Raw genomic sequence first — 15,725 nt, 5'->3', positions numbered from 1 at the left:
AAAATCAAGTTTCGTTTTTCAAACGCCTTGTAAACATACGCTGAAAGTTTTCTTAAATCAGTAACATTTTCAGTTTTAATTAGTTCCATAAATATGATATAGTTAGGATGAAACCAATAGTATCTTTTAATGTACTGATGCCTTAAATCTGTATATAGAGAGCACTCAATAATAAAATGGTATTCATCCTCCAGTACATTAAAAAATAAACATTTTCTTTGATCCAAAAGGACGCTTACAGGTTTTCTCCATCTGTCGAGACATACTTATTCTATGTTTTTCAACAATGACATCATTTAAATATTTCTGAAAAGTAAAAGTAGCTATTGTTCTGTAAAATAAGGCACGAGAGGATCCCTAAGCTGCCGTTCCAATTTTGTTTAAATATATCATAAATACGTACCTTCAAGGTTTGTAAGAATATATTAATGTCCCCAACTCCTTGGTTTAACCACACCTCATAAAATCTAACCTTGACAATAAATTTCTAACACTTACAAGTAAGAAAAATAATCTGTTCTGAAAAAAAAAAACCCATAACCCTTTAAAAATGTTCTCATGAAAATAGCCGTGTAACAATGAATAAAACTAAAACCTGGACATTCACAATGAAAAAGGACTAGATCTAAGGCAAAAGTGTAACTGCCACATCCTCATATATATCATTATACCAGATTTCATCAACAGTTTGAACTCCTTCACATGTAACACTTGAGTAGGTGTTATCTGTCCACTGAGTTCCAATTATTTTACAGATTTACTGAAAAGTTCAGAGAGAATGGCGACTATTGGTTGTTTTACAACCAATCAAATTACGACTCGGCATCATGTGACTTCAGCCTTGCCAACGATCCCATGATCGCAGAAATGCGTAAGTATTTATTAAAGGTTTTTTCTTCTTATTGCTAAGATTTCCACAAACCGCCAGCGGTCAAAAATGTATTAACGTTTTTATTTTCGTATATCAGCAAAACTTCACTTTAAAGTCAGGGGTCCGTTTCACGAAGCCTTTACTTGGGACAAAGGGAGTAAGGTGTGTCAAGAACATCGTTTTGAGTAAATCATTGAAACTATTCGGCTATTCTTAGAATATAAACAAACAAGAATAAGTTAGATTTGTGCTAAAATTGAATTAAGGACACATTTTTAAAAAGACACAAGTTATATCCTATGAAATGAATGTGTCCGTCCTTAGGAGAGAACTTAGGATTAATCTAAGAATGTTAGACTGTTTTACATTCTAAAAAATGTGTTTGTTGATGTGTTTCTTTTGAAGAAATGACAAGCGTAGTGTAACAGCCAAAATAATATGGCCAGGAAGATTTTGACTTCCTTTAGTAGAGCTACCTGCATAGCAAATATATTTATGAAAACAGTCATCTTTTACAAACAATGGTACTGGCTTTTTAGGCAGATGCAATATAGTTATCTCTCTGTCCACCCGTTTGTCCGTCTGTCTGGTAGTATTTGTGTATGTCTGTCCGCTTTCCTATGTAAAAACACTGACACTATTCAAAAGAGTTTGTTAAACATTGAGAGGATGTACAAGAACCATAACTCTACCGTGCTGATAACTCACCGTCTGTCTTATGCCGTTGTCGTCCGTCCGCCGTCCACATTTTTTTTCGGACGGACTTTCTTTTGAAACCGTTAGATGGAAGTTGATAAAACTTGGACTCAGAAAGTTCGTTTGGTGGTCCTTTTCCAAATTGTTCAAACATTTCTGCTTGGTTGCATATAGGGACCGCCAGATACAACAGCAGAAAAAACTTCAAACTACATCTCCTAAACCGCAGTCCCATGTTTTAATTGTCATTTGGTACATTTTTGAAAGTAGCGACAACGCCCTGTAGGGGAGCACCCACCAGTTCCTCAGAAAGCCTTGTATACGCAACCATTAGACAACAATTTTAAACTCTAAAATGCTTAAAATATATATGTATAAAAACAACAGAAAAATACTTTTCAACATGTATCATATTATGTTTTGTAATCTTTCATAAATTGATTTATTTTGTGTCTCCTTTTTTATTTTGTAGCAATCCTGTATGTTGGAATAGGCGTGGTCGTTCTCTGGATCATTGTCAAGGCCATTTCATACTGCTACAAGTACGAATCAAGCATTCAACTTCTAGTATCTACTGTCAGCACATTAATATACCATGCATTCTTAATTCCCACCATTTTCTTAAATGTTAGAATTATTTATTAAACGTTCATTTCTTAGATTAACATGGTCCGATTTTTCTGTGGATTCTATGTGTTGTTTTCTTAACTATTATTTGAAGCAAAAACTCATTTTAAACAAATTCAGTTGTTCTGTGTGGTAATTATGTTCAAGTTATAGAATTATTCTTCCTTCAGAATAAGGGTACGCGATGAATCAATATACGAGTTAGACCACACCCACGACGAGAGGCGTGATAGAAAGAACCCACCAGCTACAAATGATATCGTATGTATACAGCAGTATGTAGTATATGACCTACTTATATAATGGTCGATTAACGTGACGTATGAGTACTGAAAAAAGTTGTACTGTAAAGTCAAACTAGAATTTCCCACCAAGACCAATACTTTAATCAAAATTAACCCGCGATTAACATACGCTTAAAAGTTTGAGCAACTTGGTCCTCGTGTATGGTTATTAGCAGAATCCTAAACGGCAATCGGCTTACCTTCATCGGTTCTGTGACGTAGTTCTATCAGTACATGCAACACGTGGTCCTTTCTGTGAGGAAGTTTCATCGATATATGAAACACGTGGTCCGTTCTGTGACGAGGTTTCATCGATATATGAAACACGTGGTCCGCTCTGCAACACGTGGTCCGTTCTGTGACGAAGTTTCATCGATATATGCAACACGTGGTCCGTTCTGTGACGAAGTTTCATCGATATATGCAAAACGTGGCCAGTTCTGTGACGACGTTTCATCGATATATGCAACACGCGATCCTTTCTGTTTCGTATGCAGCATGTGATAGTACCATCGATTCATGCAACAAGCGATAAGTGACGTAGAACCATCGATTCTTATACACGCGATAAGTGACGTAGTACCACCTATTCATGCAACACGTGGCATAAAAACAAATAGATAATTTATGGTTTTAAAGGTTAAAACAAAATTTCAGACGGACGACGTTGTCTAGTACAGGTCCTGCTGTATTTGTCAGAATCTCTCTGGTCACATGATTGTCTAGTCCGAGGTTGTAAAGCTAATTCTGTAGACTAGTCTTATAACACAAACATCTGATGACGAAGACACAGGAAGAGGTTCAGTAACTTTAGGTTCAGTAACTTTGGAAGAGAATGGTGAACTGTTGACGGATAAACAAGCGGCAAACACTTTTGCCTCTAACTGCAAAGATGTTTCCAACATCCCCATGAACAGGGAACGGCAAAGGGAAACCCGAAGAGAAAAAAGGGAAAGGCAGACAAGCCAAGTGACACCAGAAAGCATGAAACAGAGTCTTAAACTGTATGAGCTACAGACAGCTCTTAGACAGTTGAAGAAAAAGAAGTCTCTTGGACCAGATGGAGTCACAAATGAAATGCGGACCCATCTAAGCACTGCAGCAATTTGCAAACTCCTGGAAATTTACAACTACAGCTGGACACAAGGATTGCTTCCACAGATATGGAAAGAGGCAGTCATGATCCCCATCCACAAGAAAGAGAAGGATCCAAAGAAGGCTGCAAGCTATCGCCCAATCAGCCTAACCATGTTGGAAAGAACATGGAGAGGAGTGTGAATGCACACCTGAAGTGGTATATAGAGACTAACAACCTATTTGCAACGCAACAAGCTGGCTTCAGACAATTCCACTCCACTGAGGATCAGACCACTTATCTATCGCAAGAGATAGAGAACGCCTTCCAAGAAGAGAAAGTCATGCTTACAGCATGGATTGATCTGCAGAGAGTGTTTGACAAAGTGCGGACTGATGGACTCCTCGTCAAACTGATGAGAAGTAAAGTAGGAGGTCACATGCTGAGGTAGATTAAGTCATACCTCTACTACATGAGAGCAAGAGTCAGTTTAGAACATGCCAGCAGTAGGGAGTTCCTGTTGCATCATGGTGTCCGGCAAGACGGAGTCTTATCCCCTACACTCTTCCTGCTTTTCATCAATGATCTGGTGTCTGAACTACCGAAAGGAGTTAAGGCTGCACTCTACACTGACGACCTGGTGTTATGGTGTAAGGAAGAACATGCCACTACAACCACGTACAGGATGAAGCAGCCATCAACAAGCTTTCAGCTTAGGCTGAAGGTTGGTGTGTATCGATCAATACAGAGAAATCGTCCACTACACAATTCTCCCTGTCGTCAAAGCAGAGGGCGGGTAAAATCAAGATGGGAAATACTTCGCTGACTGAGGCAGACGAGACAAAATACCTTGGAGTGACCTTTGACAAATGACTAACCTGGAAACCCCACATTAGTCAAGCAGAAGGGAAGGCTTGTAGGAAGCTTGTCATGATGCGCAAACTTGCTGGAACAACGTGGGGAGCAAATGAGCAAATACTCAAGACAGTATATCAGGGAACAGTGAGACCCCACTTAGAGTATAGCTCAACTGCCTGGACCACTACTGCCAAAACTAACCAACAGCCTCTAGACAAGTTTCAGAACAAAGCACTGCGGATCATGACGGGTGCTACAAAGTCTACACCAATCTCCTTCGTGGAGAAGCTAACAAGCACACAGCCGTTACAAGACAGGGGACATGTAAAGCTCTTGCTTCATGCAGAGAAGTTCAGGTCTTTTCAAGACCATCCCATGAAAGCCAAGCTAAATGGCTACACCAAAAAATCGGCTCAAACGTAGCAGCTTCGTTCATGAGGCATAGAAACTCATCCAAGAGTTCAAAACTGAGCTGAACATACCAACAACTCCCCTAGGTAGTGAAGACATAATAAACCCACTAGCGAATGATCTGTCCTCAGTGACTGTGAGACTTGCTGTTCCTCATCTTGGCCGTGGGAAGCAAGAAGATTAAGGTATTCGGAAGAGCCTCACACTTGCTATGATCAATGAAAACTATCCCCCGGAATCATGGACTCATGTCTGTACAGACGGATCAAGAAAGCTCCTCAGTTGTCTTTCTCACAGATGCACTGTCTGCCATGGAAGCTCTGATCAACAATAAAGCTCCGCAGCTAGCCAGGAGAATGCAGAACCTGAGTATAACCTGCAAAGTAGCACTTCAGTTGATTCCATCCCATTGTGGACTTGCAGGCAATGAAGAGACAGACAAACTGGCTAAACTAGGAGCAGTCAGAACAACCAACTAAACCTGTGAGTTACAAGGAGAAAGTAACCATCATCAAGGCACAAACGAGACCAAGGATGGAGAAAGATGTTTTTCATCTCCTTCATCGGTCTGAACAAGTGATATTGGTCAGGCTTCGCTCAGGGCACAACAAGCTCAATGCTCACATGTTCAAGAAATATAGACTGGCATCATCGCCAACTTGTCCATGTGGTGAGGAAGATCAGACTGCGGATCACATACATCAGAGATATAAAAGGCATGAACAGGAGCGAGCTGCGACTTGGCCGATAGATACCTCAATTCACCAGAAACTGTATGGAGGCATTGAGGATCTGAGGCAAACCACAAGTCAAGACAAACATCTGACTGGCTGATTCTGAGGTCAGTTTTTGGAACTGAACAATTGCGAGACATTCGCAGACATTGCGAGACATCCATTTTTACATCACTTTATTCTCCGCGCCCACAGTTTTTGTGATGACTTTTTGTCAGTGCAATATATGTCGTAAATGACGATTTTGTCCTTTCGATTTGCAAAATTTCGGAATGCCTGGTCTGGCCTATTATAATGGCATCAACTTTAAAAACATAAACGAGAAAAAAGTGTCATAAGACAGGAAAGAAATCAAATAGCAGAAAAGAAAGCAATTTTTGTCTAACATCACTCGGAAAATTCCTTTCCTTTTCAGTTTGATGAATGCGCCCGAAAGAAATAGTTTTAATCCATAAACTCTAAAACATGTGAATGTGCTTTTAGGCTAAAGCACATATTGACGGCTTACCAATATTGCTTTAAATGTAAACGTATCCAAATATTGTTGTGTTCAGTGTGTTGCAATAATTACCGTTTGCGTAATTTGCCTAATCAGTACTTGTTTTTTATACATGTATTGTTTGACCGAGCACCTCATCACATTACCAGTATTCTTGCACTTTCGTTTTGTAGGCAATGACAGTAACCACAGAATCATCTACCAAAGAAGAGCCCATCAACACACACAAAAAGAGCCAGAGACTGCATTCGCTCGACACCTTCAGAGGGTAGTAAAACTCTTCTTTCCGTAGATATTTTCTTCGACCAAATGCTTGAATAATCGCTTTTTTTTCTTCTATTGAATGTTGTGTTTCCATATTTTAAATAACCAAGTACAAAGTCAACAGTAACAACATATTCAGACAACCTGACAAAGCCGATTTCTTCTTTTGGTGCGACTTGTTTTATTAAAAAAAAAGTCATGAACATTAAAAACCATTTACTATAGTAACAAATAAACGCATAATAGTTGATGGATAAGCATTTTAGAATCGCAAAATTCTAAAATACTCAATATAGAGGTGTTTATTATATACCTACGATTGCTTTGTCTTAAATACAGCTAAAAGTACTTCGTTAATGAATGCATTCAATTCCCATTGGATACGGAACTCTATTTTGTTTTAGTTCAAAAGACAAATATGAAGTTAAGTTTGCTGTCTTATAGAGGTAAGATTAAATAGTACATTGATCTGCAACGATGAATGCTGGGTTGGATCACTCATGCGCATGCGTATCGTGGGATCCAACCTTGCAAACTCCATTCGAGAATAATGCAATACCCTAGATCAAGATACTGTTACAATAACCCTGTTATATTTTTTTTTGCAGCTTGAGTTTAGTGATAATGATTTTCGTCAATTACGGCGGTGGGGGTTACTGGTTTTTTGATCACCCCCCTTGGAACGGTCTCACTATTGCTGATCTAGTATTTCCTTGGTAAGTGGCTAAGTTTGTTTTTTGCCAGTTATCTAACTACCAAGTTTGCTTTTTCTATGGTAAGTGACAAAGTTTGTTTATTGATAATGATCTTTAATTAGCTAATTACTGATTTATTGCTTCGTGGTATGCGATCACGTTTGCTAACGGATCTTTATTTAACCACCATATTGCAAGTGTTTAATTGGAAAATGACCGAAATTTGTTTACGGTCCACCTCAGTTGTTGATTCAGAGATTCTTCGGTAAGTAGCCGAGTTTGTTTAGACCACAATCTAACTGAGTTATTGATGATTTAGTGTTTTCTTTGGTATATGACCAAATTTATTAATGGGCTACATTCTTATCACTCATTGCTGATCTGGTGTTTCCTTTAATCATCTCATTGCTGATCTGGTGTTTCCTTTAATCATCTCATTGCTGATCCGGTGTTTCCTTTAATCATCTCATTGCTGATCCGGTGTTTCCTTTAATCATCTCATTGCTGATCTAGTGTTTCCTTTAATCATCGTATTGCTGATCCGGTGTTTCCTTTAATCATCGCATTGCTGATCCGGTGTTTCCTTTAATCATCTCATTGCTGATCTGGTGTTTCTTTTTGTGGATTTTCCATTACAAATACTGTCAGGACATCTAACATGCTACGGACAATCTTTAGTTAAATTACCGGTATCGTCCATGTTAATTTTTTTTCAATGTCAGGAACGTGTCTTCATGTTTCAGGTTTGTGTTTATTATGGGTACATCAATGAACTATTCATTTAAAAGCATGTTAAAGCGGGGTAAATCTCGAGGTATGATGTTCTGGAAGGTTCTCAAGCGGACCTGTCTACTCTTCGCTTTCGGTATTGTCCTCAACACCAACTGGGGACGTAAGTTCTGTTGTTTCTTTTTATTTTCTTCATAGTTAATCAATCGTATTTTAGGTATACGTACGGCATTTCAATTCGGTTCAAGCGGCAGACATGTTGAACCTGTTAACGATACACTGCATATATTTCTTTTTTGATAACGTGTTTAATACACTGAATGGAGAGTTTAGTTGCCAACAGTTACTGTGTCAAACAAATCCTCTGTCAAGGCATTCAAGTAACAATGGGTTTGGGTTTTGCGTGATGGTACGAAAACACGACAAAAAATTTGAATAATATTAGGAATATGTGAATAATTGTGAATAAACGCAGCCAGTCTTTGTAAATGTGATAGAAATTGTTACTTCCTTAGTAAAGTTCTGGTATTAAATTGTATCAGAGGATAAAGAATGTTGGACACCTTTACACCGGTACAATCACCTTCTGAGGATCAATGGCGGACAGTTGTCAGGTTTATTAAGATTATTGTATATATTTTCAGCGGTTGATCTTAACCACCTGCGTATACCTGGGGTCCTTCAACGTCTGAGTTTGAGTTATTTTGGCGTGGCTTTTGTAAGGCTGCTGTTTGCCAAACACAAAGACATTGGAAAGGTATTGTTGCGAATAAAGTCTCGCTGTAATGAAATATAGACAATGATTATACTATTTTCTTCCACAAACATTTAAGTGACTAAAATAGCCAAATCAGACGACCAAATTGAATAAAAGCAGTTGAGTTTTAGATGTTGGCAATGTAGATGATAAACCCGTATGACTGGTCGATATCTCACAAATATGTCTATTATTAACTGGAATCATTCACGTGTCACTTCTAGCAATAAAGGACAATGTCAGTTACATATGTAATTTTGAACATATGACGGATATTTCAATCCTAAATGAATACGGCTTTGAAGAACAGCATTGCGTCTATTTGACTTATTGAGGATATAAAGATGGTCCATATTTTAGACAGAATTGTCATTTTTTTCGTCCAGTAAGATATCCTGGTCTCCTTGTATGAAGTATTTTCTGTCAAAGATAACAAAAATGTTGTTGGCAATAGTACATGTACAAGAAAATTGCTCATAACAAATTCCGAACATATGTACCGAAAACTGTCAGGTGCTTGTTAGCGCAGTTTCGTATTCAATAATCGCAGTCTGTTGTCTGAATAAAATGATTGTGTATTTTATGTATAATGTATTTTTATATCGAGCATACATACTTGGTTACATATGAAGATTACAGAAACAAGGATCCTCACAAGTAATTGATTGTTACATGTACAATAAATGAATGTTTGGCTCCTTGGATCTAAAACCTAATCTTTAGGTGTCAAAGATCAGCCAAAGGACTTAGGCGGACGGTCACGTGTCATGCAAAAACGAGACATTTTTTTCGCTACCATCGTTTACGTCAATTTAACGTCAGCCGTTTGTAAATGATTCGGAACAAGTCTCACTAGGTGGGCAGTTTGGGCCATATTTCGCCACAAATCGGTATCAAAAGCTGGACTTGCCATGTATATCAAATAAATTCGTTGTACTTTTCCTTGACATTGCTCAAAATTATACTTTTTTAAAAAAAAATTCTGGGCGTTTTATGTATGTTTCTAATTCAACTATCCCGTTCTGTCATAACATACAAAATGTCTTTTTCTCTATTTTAGAAAAACATGTCCGATTTTTAGGCTTTTTAATCGTTAATTTCGAAGACTGCGTGAAAGGGTGAAGTGATGAGGGGCTAGTAGTAAAGGGTGGTGACCACCCTTTACTACTGGGGCTGCTGATGTAAAATGTAAAACAAATAACTCTTTTGTTTTTTAACATTTTATTTAGAACAAAAGCTGGTTTTGGATCAGAGATGTTGTTGTAATACTGCCAGACTGGATTATAAGTCTTGGTATCCTAGCAACGCATTTGGCCTTGACCTTTGTACTTCATGTACCTGGATGTCCAACGTAAGTTTTATGAAGCCTTTTTTTTTCAACACAAAAGTTAAAATCTAATTTGTGGCTTGTCCATGAAGCTGAAATTTTAAATAACGTATGTGTAAGAGTTATGGTGTTGAACTGAATCCCCATGTATCCAAAAAAAAAAATTTCTTTAGCTACGCGCCTGCACGGTAGACTGCATGCACACCAATCATATATCGTCTTAGGTCATTCACTGCAGCTCAACCTACATATAAACAGGTGAATGAAGTATTGCCATGCAATACAAAGTCCCCTACTGGAAGGCACCAATCTTTTTCTACTGCAGTATAATATAATGAACTGATATCTGTCAATGATGTATAAACAATATTGCACTATATATACAATATGTTATAACAAAACACTTTTAAAATTTTATATATAAAACCCTACAGTTGTTTTCATATGGCATTTTTTTGCCCGATTATCAAAAAAGGTGTCATAAGTTATTTATAGTAACAACAAAGGGGAAAAAATATAAGTCCACAAGAAACTCTTTACCAGGTAGAGATAGGTCAAAATGCTCCTAAAAATTGGATGTAACATGCATGTTGTACCACAGAAAACTGGTCTCGATTTTTCCCTACGAACAGTAATAAATAAGTTACAATATAATTTATTTATAGTAATAACAAAGGGACGTAATTCTAAAAACAAGGGTGCCTCACGGTAGTGAACATTTGTGCCAAGTTACATCAAAATCCCTCCATGCATGAAGAAGAAATGCTCCGAACAAAGTCATTCTTGTATTTGACCTTTGGCCTCTATGTGTGACCTTGACCTTTGACCTAGGGACCAGGTTCTTGTGCATGACACTCCGTCTTATGGTGATGAACATTTGTGCCAAGTAATATTAAAATCCCTTTAAGGATTGTTGAGTTACAGACTGGACAAGAAACAAGCCCTTTTGGCCTTTGACTTCCAAGTGTGACCTTGACCTTGCAGCTAAGGGCTAGGGTGTTGCGCACAACACATTGTCTCATCAAGGGAAATGTTTGTGCAAACTGATATTTCCTGTTTTGCATGACAAAAATATTGACCGGACAGGAAAAAAAGTCCCATTGACCTTTAATCTCAAAGTGTGACCTTGACCTTTAAGCTAGGGTTCTGGGTGTTGCGCATGACACGTCGTCTCATCATGGGGAACATTTATGCCAAGTAATATGAAAATCCCTTCACAGATGGCATAGTTATTGACCGGACAGGAAAATAGCCCTGTTGACCGTTGACCTCCATTTGTGACCTTGACCTTTGAGCCAGGGTTTCGGGTTTTGCACAGGACACGTCGTCTTATCATGGGGAACATTTATGCCAAGTAATATTAAAATCCCTAAATGGATGGCAGAGTTCTGGACCGGACAGGAAAAACCCCTTTTAACCTTTGAAGTCTAATTGTGACCTTGACCTTTGAGCTAGGGGTCCGGGTTTTGCACATGACATGTCTTCTCATCATGGGGAACATTTATGCCAAGTAATTTTAAAATCCCTTCACAGACGGCATAGTTATTGAGCAGACAGGAAAATAGCCCTGTTGACCTTTGACTACCAATTGTGACATTGACCTTTGAGCCATGGGTCCGAGATTTGCGCATGACACGTCGTCTTATCATGGGGAATTTTTGCCAAGTGATATTAAAATCCCTTCATGAATGACAGAGTTATGGACAGTACACGAAACAGACCTGTTCATGCTATGTAAACATTTGACTGCCAAGTGTGACCTTGATTTTTGAGCTAGGGGTCTGAAAGTTGTGCATGACACAACGTCTTATTATGAGGTACATTTGTGCCAGGTAATATTAAAGGTCCACTACTGAATAAGTTCAAGAATAACCAACAAATAAACAAAAAAATCCTATTTCCAAACCGAAAGTATGTTTTCCGACTGTTTACGAACCCGTCGTGCATCTTCGGATCTTTTCGAAAGAATCCTCCGAAATGAGGCTATAATTTATAAATAGATGCAAAATATATTATATGCCCAAACGATAACGTGATTATGGGGAACATTTGTGTCTAGTAACATTAAAATCCCTTCATTGATGTCAGAGTTATGGACCGGACACGAAATTGGAAATTGGACGGACGGATGGAATGACGGAATGACGGACGGAAAAGCGCATTTCTATAGTCCCCGAAACTGGTTTTCAACAAGTAGGGGAATAAAAAGCTGAAAAGTCCGCAAAGCTCTCGTTTGAAATATACCAAATTGTCTCCTCTTTAAAGACCCACCATAACCTAGTGACCTCCTTCCCTTCCCCCTTCCCCACATGAATTTCGTGAAAATCATTCTGATAATACTGATATAATACAGCTATTCTGCAAGATGACAGGCGAACAATTTAGGCCTCCTTGAATAAATGTGTTTTCACAACTTCATCTGCAAAGTTATTTAAGTCATTCTCTTTCAGGAAAGTTTTATAAACATACCATGATAACTGTCTTATACTGTAGAAACAAAGTGGTCTAAACTCACCTTAATATACATCAAGTACTGTGCATACTTCTACATTAATTTAACAATATATTTAGACATTTAACACATTGTCTTGGCCTGAAATATGTCTCTGTCAATTTGTAACTAGATCCTTGTTATTTCTCATTTTATTCTTGCAAAGCATGTATCATTACCATCATGGAAATACAAAAGAATACAGTTATTTTGTAGCGCGTTTTTAAGCAACACGGCTGCAGTTTTGTTCTAACATTGTTGCATTAATTATCTTTATTTTTAGCGGATACATCGGTCCAGGCGGTTTGCATGAGGGAAAACTTCACGAGTACTGTACTGGGGGTGCCGCCGGATATATAGACAGGCTAGTCTTAGGGGAAAACCATCTCTATAGCAATCCTACGCCAAAGGTAAGAACGTGCCATATTCATTTCCTGTACATCTTAACTCTAAAATGACTCTATTTGTTTTACAAACAATAGAATAAAAAGTTTACAAGATAAGTGTCTAATCGTTCAAATGCTATCGCCCTCATGGTTCAATTCCTGCTCGTCTGAGCTCTGAACAAACCATTCGAATGCATTGAATAACTAATCAACAAAGATTCGAGATACAGTATATATATATTTGTTTATTATTGTCTCATCCATTTACATACATTACATAAAACAATACATAAAACATTACATAAAATTGACTAACAAGACATGTAAATGGCCGTTCTAACATAGAACTACAAGAGACATATCACGATGTATTTCGTTTTCTTGTGATAAAGTAATTGATTTATCTAGGTCTGATTATGATATAACACTCTGTTTGGGAAACAATCAAAATCCCCTTGATCAAAATCCCCTACACTGAAAAATGACAGGGTGTTACAAAATCCCCTTCATATTTTTGCAGGGGGTATCATAATCCCCTCTGTGATTTTTACTTATTTCATCCAGTTCAAATACAACTATATACAAATTAAAAGTCTGTTGCATAAAGCACGTAAATACAATGCATTTAGCAAACATAATATAATTTGGAGCACTGATATCTTTATATCTATAATGTTAATCACAGAGGGGATTATGATACCCCCTACAAATGTGCAAAGGGGATTTTGTACCACCCAGTCATTTTTCAGTGGAGGGGATTTTGATCAAGGGGATTTTGATATACTGTACACTCACCCTGTTTGTATTATAAATTCGATGTACACGAAAATAACGCAACACGTGAAAAGATTCCATTATGTAAACGACTTGGAATTACTATAATATTTCATACGACTTCAAACCACCGCTGAATGTAGTTTTGTTATAATAGTGTAAATGATAACGTTGAATTCATAATAAACAGACGTTACTTATGCTAGATTTTAAAACAATGGCTTTAAGCAACGGTGATGTTTTTTCTCTCTCTTCGCAGGCGATCTATCAGACAAAGGTATCATATGATCCAGAGGGAATACTTGGAACTCTCACGTCAATATTTCTCTGCTTTCTGGGACTGCAAGTAAACATTTTACCAACCTTGTTGATAAAAAAATGTTACTTTAATGTAAGTTCTAATATATACTTAAACAGTTTCATTTCTTTATTAAACATACTTTAAACAGTTGTATGAAGGCTTTTTTCTAAAAGAGGAATGTTACAAAACAATTCTAGATACATCTTGTGTTACGACGATATGAGAAACGTCTGTAATTTTATGATTTTCAGGCAGGCCGTATCTTCGTATGTTATGAGGGACATGCAGGTCGTTTAATCCGGCTACTTTTCTGGTCTCTAGTTACGGTAAGGTTTAGTTTAGTACTTTTTACTAACATCTCTTTACATGCTATTACATGTGCAATTGTATATACAGTAAAATTATAACTTGCTCATGATTTGGTAAGTAAATTATAACAGACGACATTCTAAGCAGGTGCGATTTGATTTTAAGGCTACAGACACGCCACCTCGTTTTCTTCTTTAGAACAGCTGTCAGGTAGCAAAATTATTTTCAGTTCCTTGATTGGGATAGGTTTAAAAAGAACAAACTACTGCGTTTCTTATCTGCGTGAAGTCATGCAGTCGTCTTGTACGCAACACGTCGTCTCATTGAGATTTATATCGTATCTTTTACAGGGTGCCATTGGAGCAGCGCTGTGTAACTTTTCTAAAAACGATGGCATCATTCCCTTAAACAAGAACTTGTGGTCAGTGTCGTTTATCATGGTGACAGCCTGTTTTGGATTCTTTCTCCTCGGTCTCTTATATGTATTCGTCGATGTTCTAAAAGTATGGAACGGCGCACCCTTCATATTTGCCGGTAAGTCTTTGTCTTCACAATGTCATGCAAGTTACTTCAAAAGACAACGAAATATAAGGCTTAGGCTTACTTTAGTCAATAACTGTTCCAAGTAAGGGTCAGTCAATAAATAGCAACAACTGAAAAAAACAACAAGTTAAAGCCCTTTTAAAAGAATATTATTCTTTCCATGATGCAATGCTAGTTGCGAGATTCAAAAGTAACACTATCATGTCAGACTTTGTCCCTGGTAGGTGAATAAAATTTAATTTGGGCATAGTCACAACAGTTTAAATCTGTCTAAAGCTTTAAATTTTCTATTTAAAACCTTTACATTTCCTATGTAAAACCACGGTCAGTGTGTTCGGTAAGCTTTAGCTTTCTATGATAAAGCCACGGCCAAAATGACACGTTACTGACGTTCATTTGTAAACTCGTGGTCAAGTTTAAATACTAAATTCTGGTTTTCACTTGAAAACTTGCGGTCAAAGCGGCACCTTACTTGTTTTCTATTGTAAACTCACGGTCAACGTGATACTGACTTCTAAATCAATATGGTACTGTGACACTATCCTGACGCCCGATGGACAAAAAAACTCCGCTGGAAAAAAAACCCGCTGTAAATGGGTAGGTAGAATTTTTCATTTATTTCTATCGATACGAAGCCAATCCTTTTAATTCAGCCTGGCACTTTTGTTAAGGAATGAAAATGGCTTATATCTACAACTTTTGATCGAAAACGATCGTTATATTTTTATTTAACCAACAATTTCTTCAGCCTGAAAAATGTAACAAAATTCCAAACTTTTACGCAAATATCTTTGTTTATGATCAGTCTATGAAAACTTAAATCATTTGGTTTAACAGATGTATCTTTTCAGAGCATCTGTGTGAAATTCCCGGGTTCTACGTTCTTTCTCAAAAAGAAATATTTGCTGTTAAACATTTATGGGTGAAAAAATATGACTGTCGAAAACGGTCAGTAATACTGTCGCTGAACTCGGGTGCTGACGTTTATAAATGGAATATGCATTAATCCGGACCGCTATATGCACACCTTTGTATGTAAAACGTAATCAATTATAGAAATGACTCTTGTTTCATTTTAAGCGGCTTGCCAAATA

General features: G+C 37.4%; 1 protein-coding gene across 5 annotated transcripts in view; it reads left to right on the top strand.

Moving 5' to 3' along the window:
* The window catches only part of LOC123531661 (heparan-alpha-glucosaminide N-acetyltransferase-like), a 47,874-nt gene that overhangs the window by 28,382 nt on the left and 3,767 nt on the right, over positions 1-15,725 (top strand). For all 5 annotated transcript variants that reach the window (XM_053518689.1, XM_045312825.2, XM_045312822.2 and 2 more), the window contains exons 4-15: positions 756-871; positions 2,040-2,109; positions 2,365-2,455; positions 6,229-6,323; positions 6,928-7,035; positions 7,758-7,906; positions 8,388-8,500; positions 9,730-9,851; positions 12,602-12,728; positions 13,738-13,824; positions 14,031-14,105; positions 14,439-14,622. In XM_053518689.1, coding sequence (XP_053374664.1) covers positions 756-871; positions 2,040-2,109; positions 2,365-2,455; positions 6,229-6,323; positions 6,928-7,035; positions 7,758-7,906; positions 8,388-8,500; positions 9,730-9,851; positions 12,602-12,728; positions 13,738-13,824; positions 14,031-14,105; positions 14,439-14,622 — 1,337 coding nt within the window. The remainder of the gene's footprint in view (positions 1-755; positions 872-2,039; positions 2,110-2,364; positions 2,456-6,228; positions 6,324-6,927; positions 7,036-7,757; positions 7,907-8,387; positions 8,501-9,729; positions 9,852-12,601; positions 12,729-13,737; positions 13,825-14,030; positions 14,106-14,438; positions 14,623-15,725) is intronic.

The sequence above is a fragment of the Mercenaria mercenaria genome, chromosome 11 (assembly GCF_021730395.1).
Source record: "Mercenaria mercenaria strain notata chromosome 11, MADL_Memer_1, whole genome shotgun sequence".
In the NCBI taxonomy this organism is placed as follows: Eukaryota; Metazoa; Mollusca; class Bivalvia; order Venerida; family Veneridae; genus Mercenaria; species Mercenaria mercenaria.
The sequence above is the reverse complement of the archived record's forward strand: the minus strand, read 5'-3'. Positions and strand labels throughout refer to the sequence as shown.